Source organism: Micromesistius poutassou (assembly GCF_964030765.1).
Source record: "Micromesistius poutassou genome assembly, chromosome: 21".
Classification (NCBI taxonomy): Eukaryota; Metazoa; Chordata; class Actinopteri; order Gadiformes; family Gadidae; genus Micromesistius; species Micromesistius poutassou.
The window spans coordinates 11,959,770-11,984,676 of NC_140291.1; the positions used below are offsets into that span (position 1 = coordinate 11,959,770).

At 45.3% G+C, this 24,907-nt stretch overlaps 1 protein-coding gene across 1 annotated transcript in view; it reads left to right on the forward strand.

The window, feature by feature from the left end:
- nrg3b (neuregulin 3b) overlaps nt 1–24,907 on the forward strand; it is a gene marked incomplete at both ends in the record, with an annotated part of 154,296 nt that overhangs the window by 43,150 nt on the left and 86,239 nt on the right. The window contains one exon of the mRNA XM_084485606.1: nt 19,393–19,528. Within this exon, the coding sequence (XP_084341732.1) occupies nt 19,393–19,528 (136 nt within the window). The remainder of the gene's footprint in view (nt 1–19,392; nt 19,529–24,907) is intronic.

The window sequence follows — 24,907 nt, forward strand, 5'->3', positions numbered from 1 at the left end:
CACTTCCAAAGCCTGGCTTGGTCCACTCTGCAGTCCATTCAGCTCTGCTTGGGAAAATATATGGGGACAGATTGTCCGCGTTTCTCTTGTCTGATGTTCTATTCTTTGGATAGGAAATGTGATTATATAAGTGCACAAAAGCTGTTGTAGCGACAGCTATACCTGAGTGAGTTAGGGTTGGGTTTATCCTCCTCAAGGAATGCTTAACAGTTAGTCCGCAGACATCGGGGTTCGAACCCAGAACCGACTCCACCTACCGTAGCTGAGGGCCGAATTCCCCTGACGAGCCGGCTGTCGGTGTGTGAATGCATGAATAGGTGAATGATAGTCAATATTGTAAAGTGCTTTGAGTGGCCACTGGTTAGAAAAGCGCTGCATTAATGCAGTCCATTTTAACCAGCCCTGTATCTGGAGATAGAGGGCCCTCCAACTGAACAACTGTTGGAGGGCAGGATAGGCTCCGGAACGAGGACTAAGGGGGGGGGGCTGAGGCGTTCTGCCAGTTTCTCTTCTCTTTGCCCCCCAGCAGTCACAGTTTGAGTAGACCACCCAGACAACCCCCCACCCCCCCCCCCACCTGCCCTTCAGACGCACCACACGCCACTATAGGAAGTAGCCTAGCCGCCACACAGTATGCCTAGCGTTGGGTCTTGTGTGTTTTTCATTTCTAAATATCATTTCTTTAGGGCTGTGGTCCCCTCATGAATATTAAAACCGCCACCGTCGCCACCTGCTCCACATGAATCATGCGCTGCCGCCTTGGCAGCGCTGAGCGGAATCAAGCGAACCTCCTCCTCCTCTTCCCCGTCTCCTCCTCCTCACTCTCCTCTTCCTTCTCCACCCCTTTATTCTCCTTCTTACCCTCCTCATTCACCTCCTCCTCCTCCTCCTCTTTTGCTTTCTCCTCCTTCTCCTCTTACTGTTACTCCTCCCCTTCACCTCTTCCTTCTCCTTCTCCTCTCACTGTTTCTCCTCCTTTTCTCCTCCTCCATCTCCTCTAAGTGTTTCTCCTCCCCTTCTCCTTTACCTCCTCTTCCTCCTCCTCCTCCTCCTCCTTCTCCTCCTCTTCCTCCTCCTTCTCCTGCTCCTCTTCCTCCTCCTCCTTCTCCTACTCTTCCTCCTCCTTCTCCTCCTCCTCCCCCTTCTCCTCCTTCTCCTCCTCCTCCTCCTCCTCCTCTTCCTCCTCCATCTCCTCTATCTGTTTCTCCTCCCCTTCTCCTCCTCCATCTCCTCTAAGTGTTTCTCCTCCCCTTCTCCTTTACCTCCTCTTCCTCCTCCTCCTCTTCCTCCTCCTCCTTCTCCTACTCTTCCTCCTCCTTCTCCTCCTCCTCCCCTTCTCCTCCTCCTTCTCCTCCTCCTCCTCCTCTTCCTCCTCCTTTTCCTCCTCCATCTCCTCTATCTGTTTCTCCTCCCCTTCTCCTCCTCCATCTCCTCTAAGTGTTTCTCCTCCCCTTCTCCTTTACCTCCTCTTCCTCCTCCTCCTCCTTCTCCTCCTCTTCCTCCTCCTCCTTCTCCTCCTCCTCTTCCTTCTCCTCCTTCTCCTACTCTTCCTCCTCCTTCTCCTCCTCCTCCTCCTCTTCCTCCTCCTCTTCCTCCTCCATCTCCTCTATCTGTTTCTCCTCCCCTTCTCCTCCTCCATCTCCTCTAAGTGTTTCTCCTCCCCTTCTCCTTTACCTCCTCTTCCTCCTCCTCCTCCTTCTCCTCCTCTTCCTCCTCCTCCTCTTCCTCCTCCTTCTCCTCCTCCTCCCCCTTCTCCTCCTCCTTCTCCTCCTCCTCCTCCTTCTCCTCCTCCTCCTCTTCCTCCTCCTCCATCTCCTCTATCTGTTTCTCCTCCCCTTCTCCTTCTCCATCTCCCCTAACTGTTTCCCCTCCGCTTCTCCTGCCTCGTGACATTTTGTCACAGTGACTTCTTGAATTGGCATAGTGGAGTACAGGTCCAATTTTCTTCCCGAACACCCACCCGTCCATTGTCAGTGTTATTTCCATCGACGAGCATCATTCAGAATGACCGCGGCATAGAAAACACAAATCACTTCCAACAGGTTTTCTCATCCGAGCAGCGGGAAACAGCTTCAACAATGATAAGAGAAGATCAGAGTTAATCCCGCTCTTCCGAAAAGAAGAAAAATTGTCCAATTTGCACACACACTTTGTGTTCTTTACCCCAAGTTCGCCCCCGACCAGACCTGTCTAGACGGGTTGTGTTCCAGGGTTCACGTGAGTCGTCCAGCGGGGTAGAGAATGGTGTTCGTCTGGGCGCCGCCTCCCAGTCGTCACCGTCTTGCTGGCGGGGTAGAGCGCTTCGTAGCCTCACATGATTACATTCTTCATGGAGTATCTCGGAATAAAGCCTCTCTGGGCTAGTGCAGAGAGGAGAACACAACCACTAGAGAACCCTGGGAACAAACTGGGAGAGACTCTTCTTTTCATCCATCCGTCTGTCTGTCTGTCTGTCTGACTGACGGTCCGCCTGGCACGTCTCTCTACGTGTGTAGAATGCAGAGAGATAAGGATTGCAATTGATAACCACCTGGATCTTCAGTATGTCACACGTGCGGCTGGAAGGGATGTTGTCGCTTCACCTGAAACGCAATGTCATGAGCTGGGGTCATGAACAATCAGGGGCGAACATGTTGAGCGTTGACAGAAACTTTGCTTCTCCAGGGATGATCTCTGGCTCTCTCTCTCTCTCTCTCTCTCTCTCTCTCTCTCTCTCTACATACACACACACACACACACACACACACACACACACACACACACACACACACACCTCTTATAGGGGGGTGAAGGCCTTTGACCATTGTCTGACCTGTCTGTCTGAGTTTGGGGAGTTTTTTCCTCCCGGCATTTTATGTCTGCTTGAGCAGCACTTGCATTGCTTGTGTTTGCGGTGTGTGCGCATGCATCTGTGGTTCAGTCATTGTGTGTGTGTGTGTGTGTGTGTGTGTGCCAACTGTGCATGTTAAATGCAGTGCTGATTACTGTCCCTCATTTGTAAACAAAAGCGAACCATGCATCGCATTGTTTGTTTTCCCCGAGAAGGCTTCGTTCAGCAAAACTTCCCCCAAACCCTTTGTTTTGCACTTATTTAATCCATTATTCTCCCATTTAGAATTTCTATATCGAATGAATGTCGAATGGATCGAAACAACCTTTATGCTGAAAACAGAAAGACAAACTGATGAGATGTGTCTGACCGCCCGAAGGTACAACCGTAGTTATAAATAATGAAGCTAATATCATTGAAGTGGTCCGTGTTCCCTGTTGGATTAGCCTTCATGTGCGCTTCGGTGCTGATGACTAACACACACACATAAACACACACACACACACACACACACAAAGACACATTGAACCATAACACTTTCTGCAGCTCATCCTTGTACTTCCTAGAATAGACCTAACTCGATGAGGAAACTAAAGGTACACTCTGAATGAGCTAGCGGCTAACCTAACTGGTGTGGGGGAAAGGGTAGCCACACTATTGGGGTGTTACGTAAAGCGTAAATGTAGGTTTTATTAGGTTAAAAGTATTTGATATAAGAAGGAATATTTAAATAAAATACAGTGATCCTATTGTACAATCTCGTGTAGCCATACATTTAGTGCAGTGGCGTAACATCATGATGATGGCCCCCGTGCAAGACGAGATTGTTGAGGGGGGGGGGGAGGAGCATGCCATAGCGGAGTTGCGATCGGATTTTTAAAAAAACAATATAGATATGGGGAAGATATATAAGGACGCTATTTTGGGGGCCCCTCCTTTCTTCCTCCATGGGCCCCTGACGGCGTCTGGGCCCCGGACAGCTGCACCGGTTGCACCGTCGATATTTACGCCACTGATTTAGTGTATTAAATAATCTAGTGGAAAAAGTGAGTTGAGAGTGAAGACGAAAGAGGCTGTGTGTGTGTGTGTATGTGTTTCTAGAGAGATTCTACTCGTTCTCACTTTGTTGTGGTGAACAAACTGAGCGTTTGACGGCAAATTTGTTTGGAAAAGAAAATTGGCAGTTTGAAAAGAAACAGCTGTTCGTGATTGCTGTCTGTTCATGGCAGTAATTGTGGCTTTGCCAGTCACTATTGTGTATTTCCCTTAGCCACTAACCTTTACATCTCAAAGTTAAGAAGCATGTCAGAACAGGCAGTCGAGTATATCATTAGTGTTCAGTCAATTTAATGGACCTCTGAGGGAAAGGACAAGGCAAATATGAATTACAATACCATATATCAACTAATAATGGAAAAATCCATTGCAACAGACTGAATCTTAACTCTCCTGCCCAGTGGTCTGCTGGGCTTTCGGTCAAATGTTTTTTTAACATGTAAATAGATCCCAAATTATTGCTGTGGTCCGGGATATTCATAAAATCGGTTTACTGTAGTTATAATATTCTGGAAAACCTTTGTAGTTCTTTGGTTTTGACTCCTTGTCGTGAGCGTGTTAATCTCTCTGTGTGCTGCTCTAATCGCCACCTGAACTTTCTCAGGGTGGGTGCTCTCGTAAGCTTTACACCCCTCAGACCAGGACGTTAGAGCCCTCACAGTGTGCCACTTAATCCAATGACTCATTCTACATTACATTTTATAATAATATTACCTCATTCTTTAAATAATATATATTCCTGTACAGAAGGCGCTAATAGCCTCATAAAGTAATTTAAAAGGTGCTAGTGGTTAATAATTTACATTCTGGAATGTTGTAAAATGTCCTGGAATGCTGTGGAATGCTCTGAAAAGTTCTGGAATTCCCTAGAATGTTCCAGAATGCCCTTGAATAGAATGGAACTTTCTGGAATTCTCTGATACGTTAATTGAATGCACCGCAAGAAAAGGAGTTTATTACGATGGGATATCGCTGAGGGATGAGTAATTGACAAGATTAGTTTTGTGTTCTTTCTTCACCAAAATGACAGCTCAATTTTCTAAGGGCTGGGCAGTAACTCATAAATAAGTATTTTTCGTTGGGAGTGGTATTTTAGAGTTGTCAAAATGAATGATGATGGAATGTTGAATTGATGGATGAAAGCATGCAAGGTTTGATCAGAGCGAAGCATGAACTCTTTTTATTCCGGTGCCCATCACCCTCGGACAAACTGTCGAGATGGCCTTTTGAATTCATAAGCATTAATTGCCATTGCGATCTATATCTCAGATGGATGTTTTTGCGGCATCACTTTGTCAGCCCTACTCTTTGGTTGGTCGACCAGTAGAACCGACCACTAATGGTCCAGTACTTGTACCGGGCCACTTTATAATTGATACCATTTATACCGTCTTGTTTTGTTTGCCTTGTTTGTTTTGTTTGTCTTTACTTCAGCGTTTACGAAAGCGTCTATTTTTATTATTATTTAGCACTTTAGCACCTAGCACTTTGTATTTTTATTGCATTGTATCTTATCCTGTGATTTCCACTGATGCTGGGCAGTTGTAACAAAGGAAATTCCCCTCCGGGGGGATTAATAAAGTTGTTATCCATCTATCTGAACCTGCAGTTTGTCACCAGCCAGCGTCCTACCTTTTAAAAAAGCCCTCTGAACTAGTGCTGTATAGGAATTGGAATAGGCTACTTGCACTGAAACCATGGCTACACAAGACACAGTTGCCGTCGCACGTCCACCGCGCACATGCCACCTGTCCCCGGGCAGCCGAGCACCCGTCACTCAGCCACCGTGGCCAGCCTGGCTCACCGTGTGAAGGGGTGTCCGCCTCGGCCGCCGCCTGTTTATCTGGTAGACGCGCACAGACCTGGCAGTGTGGTCCAGGATCAGTCTTTGTGGCACTGCTTAGAACACAGACACATGGGTGACCCCCCCCCCCCTGCTCCGTGTGCTGACTAGGGCCGGGAATCGCAGGCTACCTCACGATACGATACACGATGCATGGCCCATACGGTGATTCTCCAATAATCAATATATTGTTAGACAATCCTATAACGAAACATCACAATATATGCCGATAACGATGAATGCAAAATGACAGTGAAAAGGTAAAGTGCTGGATTGGATCAAAACTTTGAGTTTTTCAGTTACTTTTCTTTGGTTGGTTAACTTCTGTTCAAGTTTCCTCCATTCATGTGTTGAGTGTCACCTGGAGGGGCAGGAAAATCAGTTTAGAGCCCGTTATTTTATCAATTCAAATATTGATATTTGGTGTGATATTTCCTGTCTGACTCTTGAATAAATCATCATAAATGCAAACAAAAATTAAAAATATATATTCTTTTCAAATATTATATTGATATTTGCCGCCAGTATATTGATTCTCGTATCGCACAAAGGGCGACGATATATATCGCCGTGTGTATATTTTGTCCCACCACCAGTGTTAACCCTGTGGTTTTGGTGACATGCCTTGTGGTGGTGACTCAGGGTCGGTTCCCACCTGCAGTCCTTTGCCACATGGCTCCATTCCTTCTTTCTTGCCACAGTCCCTATTCCTCTTTGCTCTGTGCCTTTTACTGACCCGTCGTTTAAGTTCATGAAATCCATAAGGAAGGTGTATTTATAAGAAAATGACTTCTACGGAGAGAGCCGTTGCAGTAACTGCAAGCCGTCATCCACGTTAACTATGTGCCGCAAATTACCCTGGGGGCTGTGTGCAAATCCGAATGCTGTTTGATCTTCAAACCCACTTGATGACCTTTGACCTATGACATCACCGTGATAATAATAATAATAATAATGATAACAGTTCGGTAGCCATAAGTTTGCTCTACCTCCTCATTAAATATGGATTCATGTTATTATCTATTCCCCTCTGGTGAACCCGATAGCTCTGGCCGGCTCTGCGCTACGCTAATGCGGCTAAAATGCTGTTTCTCCATTTTTCCATCCCCACTAAAGTTTTTAATTTATGAGATGTTTTTCAGAGATGCTCTCCCCGGTGGCTGACCGCGTATGAACCGGAAGGTGGTTTGTTATGTGGGTCGTACGGGTGTCCGACGTCTCCTCCAGGCTTTCGGTTTTTCGCAGCAGCTCTGGGGGGTTTGGGGGGCGGTGAGCGCTCAGTTGCTGTTCACACCCTGCTCCCCACCGGGCCCCAGCCCCGCTCAGAATACCAACGACTGTTTGCTAAAAGGGAATGGTGCATGATGGGGAACAGAGAATTCAGCCTTCCCTCCCAGGACCCCTAAACCCCCCCCCCCCCCCCCCCCCACCTCCCCCTACCTCCCCCCTACCTCCCCCCTACCTCCCCCTCCCGGTGATGCTGGCCGTGCGTTGCTGGGTCTAGCTAGCTCCTTTGATGTTAGCTCCAGTAAACACAGCCCTCTCCTGGGGAGAACGATCCTCTACAGGCACTAATGAGGGCATTAGAACAGAGCTAAGGCGCGCGCGTGTGTAAGCATGTGTGTGTGTGTGTGTGTGTGTGTCTGTGCACTACCATGCCCGTCTGTGCACTACCATGCCCTTCCAGGCCAGTGTATTTGCGTTTGTGTGTGTTGCCATACTTTTTAGTCTGGTGTGCCCGCCTCTTAGATGCTTGTGGGTGTGTCAGCATGGGGATCTGTGTATGCTGCCATACGCTTATGAAGGTGTGTGTGTGTGTGTTTGTGGAGGTGTGTTTGCTCTGCATCCATATGTTACTGCCCTGTTAATTCAAATGTATGTGTGCCAGACACTATGTGTGTGTTTTTTAGGGGAAAGCCGTGTGTCTGGTGTGTGTTCACACTAGCACGCGTGCGCACGTGCGTCTGTGTGTGTCCATGTGTGTTAACTCTCACGTGTGCATCTTAACATGCACACTCAACATGGCGGTTTCGAAATATGTTCTAGATCAACAGGGCCCGGTGTGTTAAGAGGTCACCACCACCAACCATACATAAAAGCTTTTCAGTGGTAGGCTGCTTCTCCGCGGGGTTGTGACAGCCAAGTAGGACACTTAACAAGTGGCCTGCGAAGGAAGGCACTCCGCCTCTGTCCTCTTATGGCGTAATTATGGCTGGATGCGTGGCGCAGCGTGGAAGTGCTAAAGGAAGCCAAGACGATGGAAAACTAAATCTACCTTGAACGCAAACGTGAAGTTGTCATTGTTCCCTTGGATTTGCTTTCCACAGACCTATTCCATATAAATAATTATATATATATATATATCTATATATATATATATATATAGATATATAGATATCCAGCTGTTATGTCGCTCACCCTAAAGTGGCTGACATGTGAAACTTCTAGGCAATGTGTTCATATTATCCACGTGGATATGGCTGTGAGGAATCCATGCATGTGGGGCGTGTGTGTGTGTGTGCGTGTGTGTGTGTGTTTCTATTGTGTTCACCATCTACAATTTCATGATAGATGGTGGTTTGAATTGCATGCAAGAACCGATTATCACAATTTTATTTTTGGTCTATTTTGAATGTGAGCAGTCTAAAGATGCTTTGAAGGACGAAAGGTGACTACTTCTTACTAAATCATTAGAAAGTACTACAATCACTAACTAATAACTTGTATGCCTTTACTCTTATTAAACCCAATTGTAGGACGTGTGTTATCTAAGAATCTTTAGGAATATATAAGGATATATATAGGAATAGTATGATAAATGTATAACACACACACACATCAACATCTCTCACACACACACATACACCTTTTCTGAAGCCATTGATTAGAAGGAGCTTAAGAAGAAATAATATCTCTCCAGGAAAGGTATAGTTGGAGACAGAGATGGGGAGGGGGGGGCAATGGAAGGAAAGGCATATGAGAAAGGGGTCATGAAGGGAGTGAGAGAAGGGGAGGAGAGAGGGTAGACAGTTAAAGCGATGATCACGTTGATACTGGTCACACTGCAGTCGAGAATGCCACCCGCCTGCAACCTAAATTGGAATTTGCCAACGCTTTTATTTTGAAGTTGGCCCCTCATTGTGCGAATGGCTTGTTTACACTGATAAAAACCTAATACAGAGAGAAAGGGCTTCGAAAACAGTTTTGTACGTCTATCGCAATCTTTGATGTGCCAATCACAGTGACACATTGGGAATTCCCGGCCTCTAAATAAGCGGCCCTGTTACGCGTGATTGCAGCCTGAAGTCGCCTGACGTGCCAACGGTTTCTACGTAGTCAGTCAAACAGCAACAGCAAACGCTTTGAAGGCCTGACACGTGAAGTTGTAGCCTCAAACCAACCTTCCCCGAGCCCCCATGAGAACGACATGCTGTAGGTAGATAACGGTCTGGTGCTCTTTCAAAGTAAGAGCGGCTGTTTGGTAAGGAAAATGTGTTCTGGTGCATCGGATCATACAATCTTCTTCCACTGCAATTAATTTATAATTTGTTAAGTCTTCAGTGAATCCTTAATTTAGCCTTGATGTGGTTCTATAATCTGAATAGAATTAAGATAGTTTAGTGGCTAAGTTGTAATATAGTATAATAAAGTAACAGTAAATAGTAGTAATATAATATAAGACGATAGCTATAGGATATCCCTGGGTCTAAAGGTAATATAAAACTCAACGGTTCTTGTTGTTATTGGGTCCTGGTGTGTGTGGGACACGTGTAAGCTGTATGGTAGTGTGGGACCCATCTAAACACTGGGATATTACATATTATTATGTATCTATGCCACTGGGAGAGCCCCACCATGCTCTATTTTCTATTCTTGTAGTGGCGTCTCGGAATAGATAACCTTTTGAATACCGACGTGGTGGGATCCTGTGCAAATTAATAACACACAGCACACACGGCAATCCAGTGTGTCTCTGTTGAAAGGCCTGCAGAGTGATATTGGCTTTTAGAAGAAGGGCTTGTTTCATATGCAAACCAAATCCTCAGGGTCAGCTGACTCCGGAGCAACACAAAAACTGTAAAGCTTAACCTGAGAGAATCTAAGTCACAGGGAAAAGAACACATGAAAATCAGGTCATGTACCAAACTGTTTCTGGTTTTATTGTATTAGTTTAGTATTCATCTCTTTGAATTCATTCTTTTTAAAATATGATCCGTCTATTTTGCGGTCAAAACGGAACACAAAACAACGTCTTGGTATCCAGTGAAGTTTTCCGAGCTGCGCTTTTAACTTTGAGCAGGACAGGACTTCCTGTTCCTGTTCTCTAATCTTCTCCTGAGCCTGGCTCCAGACGGCCAGATCCAACGACTGGCGCCTGCAGAACGCCATCCACACTGAACAGGACCACGGCACTGGCCCAACGGGGGATTACCTCGCTCTTATTATTCCGCCTCGCGCCATTGGCCGGCAGAAAGTGGCAGTTGGAGATGGTGACTGCCAACAGCTGCGTGTTGATACTGATCCTGGTTGTGTGTGTGTGTGTGTGTGTGTGTGTGTGTGTGTGTGTGTGTGTGTTATTTCTTTGAATAAGATTGTACTGTATCCCAAACGGGCAATTCTTGAATGTAGATATATGTACCAAGTGTACAAATGTAAACCTGTACGAATGTAGACGTGTGTTTGTTTGTGCGAATGTATAGTGCACGGTCATACGACGCACGTGTGGCTGCGTGTGTGTATATATGTGTATATGTGCGTGCGTGCATTTACACACGCTTGCCACGCAGAGTGAGCCTTGTGTTTCCTCAAGCAGCTGCATTGCAGCAGAGCAGAGTTGCGTAGCGAACATGTAGCCCATGTTAGAACCACAGGACCCGTTAGGGAAATAACACCGCTCTCTGTTTGTATCTCTGCATCTCTCTCCATCCTCTTCTATTGCCCTCTCTCTCCCCATTCTATCTTCCATCTCTCCCTCTCTCTCTCTCTCCCGCTTCTATCTCCCTCTCTGTCGCACTCACTCTATCTCTCCTGTTTCTCCCTCTCATTCTGTCTCTCTATCTCCCATCTCTCCCATCTCTCCCTCTCTCTCCCCCCTTCTATCTCTTTCTCCCATTGTCTTGCCCTTTCCGGTCTCCCTCTCTCTCTAGCTCTCTCCTCTAGGCTGCCTCTCAGGGTGGAAACAATGCATTCACACTGAACCTTACCGTACTGCGTCCATGGGGGACGGATCGGTATGCACAACCAACACAACATGACATTAATAATTGATTGTGGAGTAACAAAAAATATGAAATAATTTATTATAATTTATTAATTTATTATATCTAAAAAAGATATGCATAGACATCAACCGATGGTGTGTATGCCAGATCTAACGAGGCTGAAATAGCCACGTGAAGAGTAGTAATGCTCACTGATTATTACGCTGTGGAACACGGGCGCTAGATCGGGCACTCTGAGCACGGTGGATTTGAACACACACCATCAGCTGCGGCTCACATAACTCCGGCTGGTTGAACAGGACTTCAACCAGCAGCCAGACCGCTCCACCGCCACGCGGCCGCCAGAACGAGCACATGGCCGCTCCCTGAAATTGCCGCGAAAAAACGGTGGAGCGGGGGGGGTCGCGCGCCCTGTTCAAACGTGTCTCGAGCAAACGTGTCTTGATGAAACAATTAGTGGGACTGGTCGATCACATGATCAACCGCCTCTCCCCGCAGCCTTCAGGCAACGACACGCGGGGGGGTTTGGTACCCTGTCCTAAGAGATGCCGGCAGTGATAAGGGCAGACATGAGGGCATGCTCTGTCCTGCAGAACACAGGGTGGAAGAACATGTTTAAAAGGGAATGACCCGCTATACACAGTGAATACTTACTTATATCTTTATTTTATCTGTTCATAGGAGATACTGGATTTTTTTTGAATATCCCACATTTTACTTTTTATATTATTGAGTATTTAATATTCAAATATCTGATATGTATAAATATATTTTATACTTTCACCTCTCCCTCCCCTCCATCTTTCCCTCTGTTTCTCTCTCCCCTCCACCTTTAGTAGTAGTAGTAGCACTGCTTTATTGATAACAATAAAATAATAATAATAGGGAACGTGAGCTGGGTTTAGACCGTCGTGAGACAGGTTAGTTTTACCCTACTGATGATGTGTTGTTGCAATAGTAATCCTGCTCTACTGCAGGATTCTGCTATACTTTCTCTCTGTCTCTATCTCCCCTCAATCTCTCTCTCTGTCTCTCTCTTCCCTCCATCCCCATCTGTCTCTCTCTCCCCTCCATCTCTCTCTCTGTCTCTTCTTCCCCTCCACCTCTCCCTCTGTCTCTCTCTCCCCTCCATCTCTCTCTCTCTGTCTCTCTCGCCCCTCCACCTCTCTCTCTGTCTTTCTATTTATCTCTCTCTCTGTCTCTCCCTCCCCTCCATCTCTCTCTCTGTCTCTCTCTCCCCCTCATCTGTCTCTCCCTCCCTTCCACTTCTCCCTCTCTCCCCTCCATCTTTCTCTCTGTCTCTTCCTCCCCTCCACCTCTCTCTGTCTCTCCCTCCCCTCCACCTCTCTCTGTCTCTCTCTCCCCTCCATCCCCATCTCTGTCTCTCCCTCCCCTCCATCTCTATCTCGGTCCTTACATTCACACCACATGCGTCCATCGACGGATGACCGAGGGCGTGTCTGACGTATGGGGGAGTAGTCTTTGTAGACGCAGCCTGCAACCAATCAAAGCGCTCCCCGCTTAAAGCTGGCTTTTTCCTGCTTCTTCCTGCTTGCTGGCCGGCTTTTTGACATATCCATGTGTTTTCCCGGGTTGTATCACAAAGGCGATTTCATTGGACAGTAGCATCCAAGTAGCGTTGCAGTAGTGTATTTGCATAACCGCGATCTGATTGGCTGGCGGATCTGTCGCTGCCTGAAAAGTTTAACATTTCTAAACTTTTAACGCAGGCCACAGAGCCGACAAAACGGGCGGACCCACAAGGCATTTCGAGAGCACCCCATGCAAAGTCAAAGAGATCTGTCCCTCCCCTCCACCTCTCCCCTCCATCTCTCTCTCCCCTCCATCTCTCTCTGTCTCTCTCTCCGCTCCATCTCTCTGTGTCTCTCTCTCCCCTCCATCTCTCTCCCCTCCACCTCTCTTCATGTCCCTTCTCTGTATCTGCGATGTATCCAGATTTTAACAGTAGCAGTAATGGAAAAAAACAAAACAAGTAAAAACACAAGAACACGCAAGAGATTCAGATCAAGGCCTGAGTTGAACTAGATTCCATTCCGGGGACTTTAAGGGGTTGGCTGGGGGTGTGGGTGGTGGCGGGGGGGGGGGGGGGGGGGGGGGTGTGTTGGGGCGTGGGGGATTCCGACTGTGGTTTTTTTTGAAAGTCTGATCTCTCTCGTGTCCTTATTTGTCACAATCCCAGGAAGTCAAACTGCTCCAATTGTGTGTGTGTGTGTGTGTGTGTGTGTGTGTGTGTGTGTGTGTGTGTGTGTGTGTGTGTGTGTGTCTGGAGTGTTGCCTTAAACACTGATTGAAGCATTGATTCTTGATTGGAATCTTATTTAAGCAAACACTACAAACAAAAATTACATTAAAATACACTGCTAAGCTTATTGTGTCCTCTCTATGGTACTGCAAAAGTTACCTTTGACAATTCCAGCTCTGAAACAACATGAACACCCTAGGCCAGCCTTAGCAATGCAACGAGCAAACAGCACAGAGAGAGTGAGAGTTATCACCAAAACTCAAAACAGCTATCTCAGTTGGCTATCTATAATGAAAATCCTCCTGACAAATAATCACATCATCAGACAAGCTGTGTGTGCACTTCAGTAGAATACATAGACATATGTATACATAATATAACCAACGGCAGCAGACAAATCAAACACCAAGAGTAAAGCTTTTGCTCCTTTCTGATCGCGTCATCCACAGGTATCGGGATAGTTGGTAGAGTTGAAATAACTTTCAAAAGCTTTGGTTTTCTGAACTAATTTGAGCTTTGGTGTGGGTTTTCCTGTTATTAACGCCAATGTTTTATTAAAAGTGGACCTAGAAAACGGCTGCCACTGTGAAGTAAACCAAGTCACGGCCATAAGTTTATATCCATATTATTGGATTTGTGTCCCTCACAGCGGGCAAACTTGTCATACAGTTAGCAATAACAAATCCCCCCCATTTAGAGGGAAGGTATGATCGGTCATTTTTACTGTCATTTGAAATGAGTCTCATTGAACTACTATTACTCGACCTCTGTGAAATTCAAGCGGGCCCACCAATCACAGAGCTGCATAGCATTTTCCTTCTCAACAACTGCAGTATTCTGATTTGCTGACAAAGAAGCTTCTTTCATTTAACCCTTCATGTTCCAACACAAATTGTATAGGCGGTTTTGAAGGGTTTATTTCCTCTGAAACATTTTTGTAAAATGAAATAGGGGCCTAGAGGGCCCTGACGGCATCCCTCTGTATGGGTGTGTTATGTCTGTTCAGCCAAAGAGGAGAATCAAACTATCAAACTCTTCCCTCCGCCACCAAGGCAATTTTTGTGGATGCAAACTCACAGGTGGTAATAGGCTGGGACGTTGGAGTGGTTAATAAGATAATAGTTTGGTTTGGTAGATGTGGGGAACCAACCTCTTGATTGGCTGTCGAAAGGGAATATCCGTCCAAAAACAAGATCATGGAGTGTTTCATTATCATAGTGTCACGGACGGACAGTAGATCAGGAGACCTAAAAGTAAGTGAGCGTAGCTGTTTATTCAGCCTCAAGAAAGAAGAGCACACACAACAAAGAGCAAATAGGAAAATAAACACTAATTATTGGTGCGGCCCTCATCCTGTCAAGCGTATCTTGTTTCATGTTCCTCTCAGCTCTCCGAGCTCGTTGCGCGCGCCGCTCCATTAGCCTTCATCTGACGGACCCTTCCCCTCGCCACCCTAGCTTCTACAGTGTTGTCCTGTAGTACAAGAGGATTAAGTCACAAACCTCCCAACTGAAACAGTTCTCCCTCTCGTAATGTGTCTTTACTCCACGATATACTACCACAGCTACAGGAGTTAAACTGTTGAGTGTTTGTGCACTACCCTCGGCTAACTCATCGCCCCATGTTAGACTCCCTTATGCTCCCCCCTCGCCGTTTTTCAAGTGAATTGGCATAAATAGTAAAAGAGCTACTATTTCTTGATATTGTTTATCACAGTTGCAACCTCAAAGCGGAATATTTGAAATATCATGACGATTTGTAACCCTATGTGCACTCAGACACAGGAAAGGACAACTTCTAAAGTGTTATTGAGTAGAGGAACAAACCACAGGAGAGCCACACACAAAGCAAACACTCTTGGAGTGCAATGGGTTTAAAGAGTTTAGATCCACCAAAATAACTGAGACTGAAATGTGAACGTACAAGCTTAGCAGTATTAAGCATAATCTAGCCAGTAAATCCACAGTAGTGGAGTAGACAGAGCGTTTTTAGGCTACTGGCTAATGGTCATAGTATTAAAAATATCATATCTACAGCTGTGGTTTGAAGATACAGGGGTGAAAAATAGCAGAGCCATAGAGAGAGAGAGAGTTGTGTCATTCTCCTTTACGCCATCAAGCCAATTATTTTAGAGCAATGGAGGATCATGGAGACACTCAATAGATCCGAACATTGGGAACTACACGCAGCAGAGACCCATTTTAAAACAGGCTACTTATTATCTATTTTTAATTCAGTTGGCAATATAATTTACAGAGTCTCACAGTCATTTTAACTAGCTTACCTACGGAAACTGATAAAGCTAGCTTACAGGGAGTGAATCAGTATCGTCAATATGGTTTGTTGAATTGTTTTTATTTAATGTGTGTTCAGAATTTGTGCATTGGAGATTTACTGTTTCGTAGCCAGTTGGTTGTGAAATGAGGATGTCATTGTGGAGTGTGTGTGGATGACGGCTGGTTAACGAAGCCTCACCTGCCCAAGTCTGATTGGACGCTGGGGCTGGTTGAGGCCGCACACTGGCTGGCCACTGAGAAATCAGTGTGCAACGGGTTAGACGAGCTATCTCCACACACACTTTCAGGGAGTGCTGCATGGCAGCATGGAGCCCCAGCCCAGCCCAATGACATAATGTGTCATTATCTACAAACTGTACAATACACCGGCTATCAACTCCACCACCCTGCATCGTTGCGTCTGGAGGAGCCCAGTAAAAGTCCTCCAGGTGGAGTGAGGCAGCCGCTAAGGTGTGCAGCAAAGGACCTTGTTACACTGCCGCCCAATGTGGGTCCCCTCCAGACCGCAAAAGACACAGCAGCACGGTTAGAGCCCAGCAGGAGAGGACGGGGGGGGGAGGCAACACACAACGTCGCCACAGGCAACCGTCGGCCGCTAGCCCGCCCAGGCACCCAGCCCACCGCAACAGCCCAGCCCCCCCGGGCAGCATCGCAGCCCAGCTGTCGCGCCTCGGCCAGCCTGTCCAGCCGGCCCCCCGCGATGGCCGCGTCCACCGACGCCTCTGTAGGCTCCGGAGGCACACCGTACATGAAACAGGCTTTAAACACTCCCGCCCTGTGTCCCGGGAGGAGTCACCTAGGTAGTGTGAAGCGATGGACCTTGTTACAGTCATGTGTCGTGGCAATTCCCCTTTAACAGAGATTGCGTCTAGGCCAGGTGAGATTCCCACTGCAATAAAGCACACAATACATTGGAAAGCAAAAATGTCCTAGGTTTTAATGCATGCATACATTAGACTCCTCTCTAGCAGAGTGAGTCCTGAATACAAGTTGACATGGTTTCTTATACAGTTTCAGACCTTTCCCACACAAAAGGTTCATCAAAGAGGAGAAGATCAAAGAGCAAATTCTTCTCTTTACGGCCCTTCTGTCCCAACACCTACAATGGTTGGGGTTCACGACAAACAAATGTAAATTCCAGATGCCTGTCTTTGTGACGTTATCACCTAAAGCACAAGGATCAATAGACAGCTGGGAGGCAAATGGGCAGGACAATCAGGGTTGAAACTGAGGACACTACAAGTTATACAAGAACAGACAAACTTATCAAACAACAATTCAAATATGAGGATTTTTCCATCACACATGATAACATGATAACTAGCAGTGTCAATCACATCGTCGCTTCTTAAATAGAGCAACGACCAAGAGTTTCAAGCTGCGACGCTATTGTGAGATGCATGGCTGTTTCTATGGATGGGAGAAGACGTTTGAAGACGTAGAATCAAACCACACTGTTACTATAATGAAGGTGATCTAGAAAGGTCTGCATGTTGGATGGACATGGAGATCGAGTGCTGTGCTTAGTGCCTACCCCTCACACTCTGACCCAATAATAAGGCGTTACCTCATGCTGTTTGTCAGGATAGTCTTTTGTGATGGTTTTTCGATTGCTCCTGCTCACTTGCGTCGACTATTTTTAACCTTCTCTTCAGAAAGGGAAGCAATACGTCCTTTCTCTATTCTCTGAGCGCATGGTGCGGCCTCATGAAGGAAAGCCAGCCATGATAGAATCAAGGCATGGCCGTGGCTAATTCCAAGGACACAATGGATCAATGAGCATAGACCGAGACATTGAAACACTATTGATGTTTGTGTTTATGAAAGCTTCAATCATAGGATCAATACGTCTGTTGCTTATTGTGCTTACAGATTAGGAATTATGGCTGAGTTACTGAACGATTGTGCCTAAAAAACTAACACAATTAACTTGTGTAGGTCAGTGCCTTGTCCTTTTGTGCCTATTGCAATCAGATTTAACTACCCAGACAGCCTTGAATCCCTCTGAACTTCACAGTATTTTTCAGCCAACTTTGGAGCAATGTTGCATTAGAATAGAATGAAATAGAATAAACCTTAACTGCAAACGTTTGGCTTGACTTACATAGGAGATTCCCCATACAAATTACAGTGACGTGACGATAGATGTAGTATGGTTAGGCCAGTATATGTCCATCTATAAGGGTATAATTCTCTTTATGTTAATTGTATATAATAATATGGGAGCTGGGCGCTTCTTTAGTCATTGAGTCAGCTCAGCCGTGAGAGGGCTCAAGTAAAACCGCTTCTCCTATGACATTAACACCACTAGTCTTGTAAATAACTTATTCTACTGCTATTCTAGTCATGTTTCCTTAAATGAGGTGTGTAATTATTTAAGTCGTATAGCGTTACCTCCCAGTCTTGTAGGCCCTAGCCTATTCTAAAACCCCTGTGTCAATCTTTATCCTTCTGTAATAGACCAGACCAGCTTACCATAGACAGTAAGTAAATTGGGTACGATTTGATAGTTAATCGTGTTCTCTATATGCATTGGTTAATACACCTTAATTCAGGCTGAACCTTTTGAACCTTGAGATGATTGTGATTTATTTTTGTAGTAGGTGGAATGCTTTGTCAGTGGAGGACGTACATTTAATAGACTTCTCACAAGAGTCTTTCCATGGCAACACATTGAACATTGAGTTTGATACGCTTGGCTGTTGGATTCAGAGCCTTGGAGCCTCGATGGCTCTGTCTGGATGGATTTGCTTCTTTCTTTTTTAAAAAGGTGACTATTCTGACTACTTGAAGCTGAAGCAGCACAATGTTGGCTAACTGTTCAACACTTCACTCTTATCTTCTCATTTTTGCTAGTTATATCATTATATCATACTTAAAGAATATACAGTTCTACTGGCAAGCAGGTCTGTTTGCAATGCTCCAAAACAATTAGCATTCTGTTATACTCATACTCATTCATACTAGTTAGAAAATTCATACTAGTTAGAATTCATACTAGTTAGAAAATGTCCCTTTTTTGTGTTAAATCAGAAGAGTGATGCGCAATTACCGCTCATTCAAATGACCTGTCATGAATCAACAAGAACCACGTAAGCATCAATCTTTTTGGCCGTCCATTGAGCATCTACGTCTTTCCATGGCTCTGATAAATGGTAAACGGACACAATCTGGAGCCAATGGGAAGGCTTTGCTGCAGATGGTGGAGTCCGGTCTCACCCCTGATTCAGTGTAATGAGTGTGATTGGCTGCCCCTGTGGGTGGATTATTTGAACAACCTCTCAGCCGAGTGGTGTCGCCTGGGGAATGCTTCTCAGGAGAAGCTCAGACTAAATAAGTCATCGAAGTGCTCTGGAGGTATTTCGGCTCAACAGTTGAGCTTGGAGCTGAGCTCTTCCTCCATTGTGTTTCTTGTGTTTGTCTTCCTCTTCCTAGTGGAGAATCTGTCGTTATCAGGTTTGATTGAACCCCGTAATGCCCTGTTCTGGTCTTTTTGTGGCCCGCCGGCTGAATAAAGACCACAGAGCCTGCTTTAGCTCGCGTGTCTTTCGCTTCCCATGCGTTGTGACCAACAATGACCATGTTCAACACTCAGGTTTGATTCAAAACTGCAGTCCTAGGCTACATTTCATTATCTCTCTGTCATTCTCTCTCTCTACTTACTCCCTTTTTCTTTGGCCCTAGTGACTAGCCCTCAAAACGTCTTCCTTGCCGGTTTGTTCATCTGAGCAAGCGCTGTCTACCTTTGCTTTGAGTTCCCCGAATACTTTCCTGGCTGGATTCCCCTAATGACCATTTGTACTTGTATAACTTGTGTGTTTTATTGTTCAACTGTAATGAAAAGCTCTCTCTCTCTCTCTCTCTCTCTCTCTCTGGTCTAGCCGTGGCCCCGACCCTGCCCAGCCTGCGTTCAGAGGTGTTCAAGCCGTGCGTGGAAGACAAGGACCTGGCCTTCTGTCTGAACGACGGGGAGTGCTCCATCATCGAGACCGTCGCTGGAGTGCACCGACACTGCAGGTAGGCACGCGTGTGTGTCTGACATTGTGTGTGAGTGTGTTTGTGTGACAGTGTGTCTGTGCCTGTGTGTGTTGACAGTGTTTGTGTGACAATATGTGTGGGACAATGTTTGTGTGTGACAGTGTTTGTGTGAAATTGCAGTGTGTGTCTGTGTGCATGTGACATTGTGTGTGCGTATTTGTACTTACTGGCTCAGACGCATTCAGTTTCCTCCCCTGTATTGACACTATCCTGTGTTTACCCTTGTCGTCCAATCTGTGACCTTGGTGTGGTTTTCAGACCACACACACACACACACACACACACACACACACGCACACGCACACGCGCACACACACACACACACACACACACACACTTAGATCTAAGAATAGGAGGTTAATTTAAGAGTCTAACCAAAACACAGAAGCAGAACAATTACCTGGGTAGTAAGGGGTCTGGGGACATGCATTAGGGACTTGTATTATCTCATGGTTAACCTTATGTTCACATTGAGCTGCTATGAAAATAGAAAGTCATATTTAAACCATGGCTCAGAACAGGCTCAAAGGACTCAATAATTACAGATCTTGCTCTTATAATGATACAAATTAATGAAACCAAACGACATGTGTTCCTTACAATGAATCTATTTAAATTAATACAAAAATAATTAATGATAAAACCTACAAATCCCATAAGCAGGTTGTTTGGAATATTATGTTTCTTTCCCCACCCACGGTTGATTAAATGATTTACCTAATGAGGCCTTTGGCTAGCTTTTTAAGAGTACTGTTGTCTCACAAACAAACAGCCGCATACTCCTACTCTTACACACATTCAGCTCTGACCCATGGAGGCTGTGCAACAGTCAATCCCACCAAAGATTTTTTACGCTTTTAACAATGTAAAATACGACTATTTGACTCATTAGATAAACATGAGTGTAACAGAATGTGCAAGTACTGTCCTCGCGTCAAGCCAGTCTTACCTTTCCTCTTTCTCCTCCAAACACACAATGCAACCCCCTTAAATAAGGCACCTGGTTTGTCTCAAGTGGACCAATCAAAGCCCGTTAGGCCATACCATGTACCAGGGGGGGACATTTCACATAGAAGTACAACTAAACCAATACACCGGTCCTTTTCCTGGAAGTGAGAAGGGTTTCACTTTCTCACATTTCCTTCCCCCTCTGAAGTCTCGGCACCAGGGTGGCGAGACAAAAAGAGCCTCTACCACCATTACTGGTGGACAAACGCCAACAGTTCGTGAGGGCGGACAGTCTTCGACAGTTTGTGAGGGCGGACAGACTCCGACAGTTTGTGATCGGTGGACAGACTCCTCGTCTCGGGCGACGGCCTCGTCTCTGGTAGCTCTTCCACCTCCTGCTGCTGTAGGCATCGTCCTCCTCCCTCTGACCGACGTAGCGCTCCTCCATTTGCACTCTCGTCTCTCCACCTTCTCATAGGGCGCCACGATCCCACCACTGCCACCAAATGTGAGAATGAGCCTCTCGACTCCGTCCACTTCGGGATGTGGGCAACTGGATTGGAGAGTGAAACGAGGCAAAAACACAAGGGCAAATCCAAAAAAAAGAGTGAAGTTTTATTCACTTTCCAAAATAAAGACAGAAACTGTTAGCAATTTGCTAGCCTAGCCTTGGCATAATTTAGCATAACAGAACGGGCAAGTACTGTCCTCGCGTCAAACCAGTCTTGCCTTTCCTCTTTTTCCTCCAAACACACAATGAAACCCCCTTAAATAAGGCACCTGATTTGTCTCAGGTGGACCATTCAAGGCCCGTTAGGCCATCCCATGTACCAGGGGGGAAACATTTCAAATACAAGTACAACTAAACCAATACACCGGTCCTTTTCCTGGAAGTGGGAAGGGTTTCACTTTCTCACAATGAGTACATGTTGATTTAAGACCAGGAGTAGAATAGGACCCCTGAGCCTCTTCCATTTAAAACACGCCACAATAATAATAATGCCTCTAAATGCTAATAGTATATTGTTAGTCCAAAGGAGTGCATGTGTGGCTTGGTGTGGATGAAGGGGCACTTCAACCACAGTGCTCGGATTTTAGGGGTCGGTTCTCAGTGCTATGGTGCCGTACGTAAGATAAAAAGTGGTTAGGAAACACTGTTTTTAACCCTTGCTTCCTACAGCTTAACCCAGAGGTCCAGCGATCGCTTCCTGTGATTTTTACCACAGCCTTTCATCCCAGACAAACCAAGAAAGTGATCCCTGCGTGACATGAAATGTTGCCACAACAAAAAAACGGTGTAGATTGATGGCCCAAGGCGACCGGTTGTTGCTGAGGGACGGCACACACACACACACACTATCACTCACTCACTCACTCACTCACTCACTCACTCACTCACTCACTCACTCACTCACTCACTCACTCACACACACACTAATTTGGTGAATGTCACCGTTGTTGATGCCAACACACCCTCCGAAGGTCTCCAGACTCCCACCAGAACTGCGGGGCTTTAATTAGCACCAGAATCACGGCTCTTTTTTTGGAGAAAACTTTGGGGGACACCTGGCTGGGGAGTCATTTCTCCCTGGCTGAAGGTTGTGGTGTATGAGGGAATGATTACAGGGTTGGTGGAGACCTCTCGGAAATTTAAAGGTTTCACTTGCCTCAAGCCCGGGCGGTGTGTCACCGGAAAGAAAAAATGTCATCCGACATCAGAAATGTCTGTTGTTGATGCTGGGTTAGAGCCCTCTGGGGCCAGGGACTGTCTGAGAGAGGGACGGGAGCTGTGTTGGAAAAGGGACAATTTTCCCCACATCAGGATAAAATGACGGCGTTACTGTGTCTTTTTAGCATCATAATCTGAGGTATTATGGTGTGAAGCAGAGGAAATTAACTTTATTCGGCTGCACTGGTTCTCCCAATCTTCAACAAGTTATGAGCACCAGCAAAAATGCAGGAGCCCCCACAAGAATGAAACCCAACATAACAACAAACGATTTAAGTTTTTGTATTGATTAATTTAGATTCAATCAATCCAAAAACGATTGATTCATTTCAGGTACTATAATAAGATTGATTTTGAATAACACGTTAGGTTTAAAAAATATATATTATAGATTCAATCCAGCAAGCAAAACGTATAGAAGTTATATATAATTACTTGTTGTATGTCTCGCAAATGTTAACCTTTTGTAACTCAGTTAAATAAAGCTAAGCATTCTTAGAATGACTAGAGATGACAAATTTCTGTCATTCATTTATGCTGTCAAATAATAGCCTTCAAGTTTATGATCGTGACGCTACAAACAAACATTAGAGCTGTTACTTTAACATGCAACAGAAAGACAAACCCACACATTCACCCCTGGAAATAGAGTTATATCATTCCATTGTCAGGCCTTTCAAGGAAAGATGCGATACAACGGTGTTCATGCATTGATTACAATGCTGTAATCGCTAATGTGACCACAGTAATTAACGGTAACAAAACGGTCCATTGCTAACCCTATCTGCGCGCAGCCAGGGTGTAGCATGTGTAGTATGTGTAGTTTGTGTGTGTGTTTATTTGCACGAAAATAAGTGGCACATAGTCCTTGTAAGGGAAGACTGTTTTAAACCATTCTTTACTCTTTGAGGATTTTCTTCTGCCCAGTATTGCCATAAAATAGGTGCATGCAGAAGATGGATGAATTAACTGAAAGATAATATTTATGTTTATAGGACTAGTGGAACTTTGCGGTCATTATCTCCTCATATACTTCCTCCCAGCTCAGTGTTGTTTGTCTATGCTAATGCATCCTGCACTCCATACGCTATGTGGGTTCCCAAAACAAACAGGCATTGGGGGAATGTATTACACACACCAACCTTGGACATGTACGTACACACACACACACACACACACACACACACACACACACACACACACACACACACACACACACACACACACACACCATATGTTTCTGTTGTGATTTATGAATACAAATAATTCCTAAGTTTTGAAGCACATAGGGAAACTTAGGTACATGTGGATATTTCTTTATTGGTAACGTCTTCTCTCATTGGCCGCTGTATTGGGATTTGTTATTGACAAAGATAATAATGTTGAACTGGACTAAGGGCAAGATCTGATTAAAATCTGATTAGCTTGTATAATTATGTAGGACATATAGCAAAAGTAGTATTAAAGCTTAAATTAGAAATAAAGAGTGATTTTTCGCATTATTATTTAATTGACACATTACACATTTAAGCCTTTATACATTTTTTCATTAAGTGCCCTAATAAACCAACCACAAGTCATGTTTTCCATGTTTAATCAGTGAATATTGAATTTTGTCTATAAACACGTTGTGACAGCTGAGGCCCAGAGCTAACAAGCTGTTTTTCTTTGATGGGTTTCTAATGCAGAAAGTCACCATTTCAGAACTTCAGTGTGTCACAGCTTCACCCTTTCACACCACATTAATGACAGAATGGTGTTCTGGTGTTTTCCTGACTAGGGCAGCATGGACATTGATAACAGTAAGCTCTCTCTACCAAATATGACCCACAATGTATATCAGACTCTCCCACTCTTGTTTGCCAACTGGGCCAAGGTTAAGATTATACTCCACCATGCAATTGTGTGTGTGTGTGTGTGTGTGTGTGTGTGTGTGTGTGTGTGTGTGTGTGTGTGTGTGTTCCGCGATCAATGCAAGTGAATGGAGATGTTTTTATTGCATTAACATGATCCTCTTATGAGAATGATATGATTAACTGGAGCCATTGTCAAAACAACAATGTCTAGAACACTTGATGGATTGCTAACCAATTAGCCTGCTAGCCACTGTAGCTAATTAAGAGCAATGCTGAGCTGTTGAGGGTAAATCCACGTCAACTAAATCCTTCAAAATAAGAGCATTCGCTTTGGCGAATCCCAGGGAACCCCCGTTGGGTGTTTATGCACTATGTTCTGTGTACGCTGCTATATTTATATGTTTAGGATCTGACAGCAGAGCGCATACATAATAGAAGGAACTATAGGCTCCATGGACTGTTAGGTCATAGGAAGGAGGGATGGCCTGCTTCTAGGCTCAGGCTTAAGTCAGTTGGACAGGCCCGTTAGATGGAGACTCACAGAAGGAGGGTGTGACCTCCGCGCGCCCTCAGTATGTATACTCCCACTACGGGTGCTCTACTCCCAGTGGGAGGCGGGAGCAGTGGGTGCTGGGTGCGGTTGTAGCACGGTACACTGTAATGATAGATAGATGGATAACAACTTTATTAATTCCCCCCGGAGGGGAAATTCTTTTGTTACAACAGCCCAGTTGGAGCAGTGGGAAACACGGGATGAGATACAATACAATAAAAATACAAAGTGCTAATGAAAACAAAAAATAGTTGCTAAAGTTAACGCTAAAG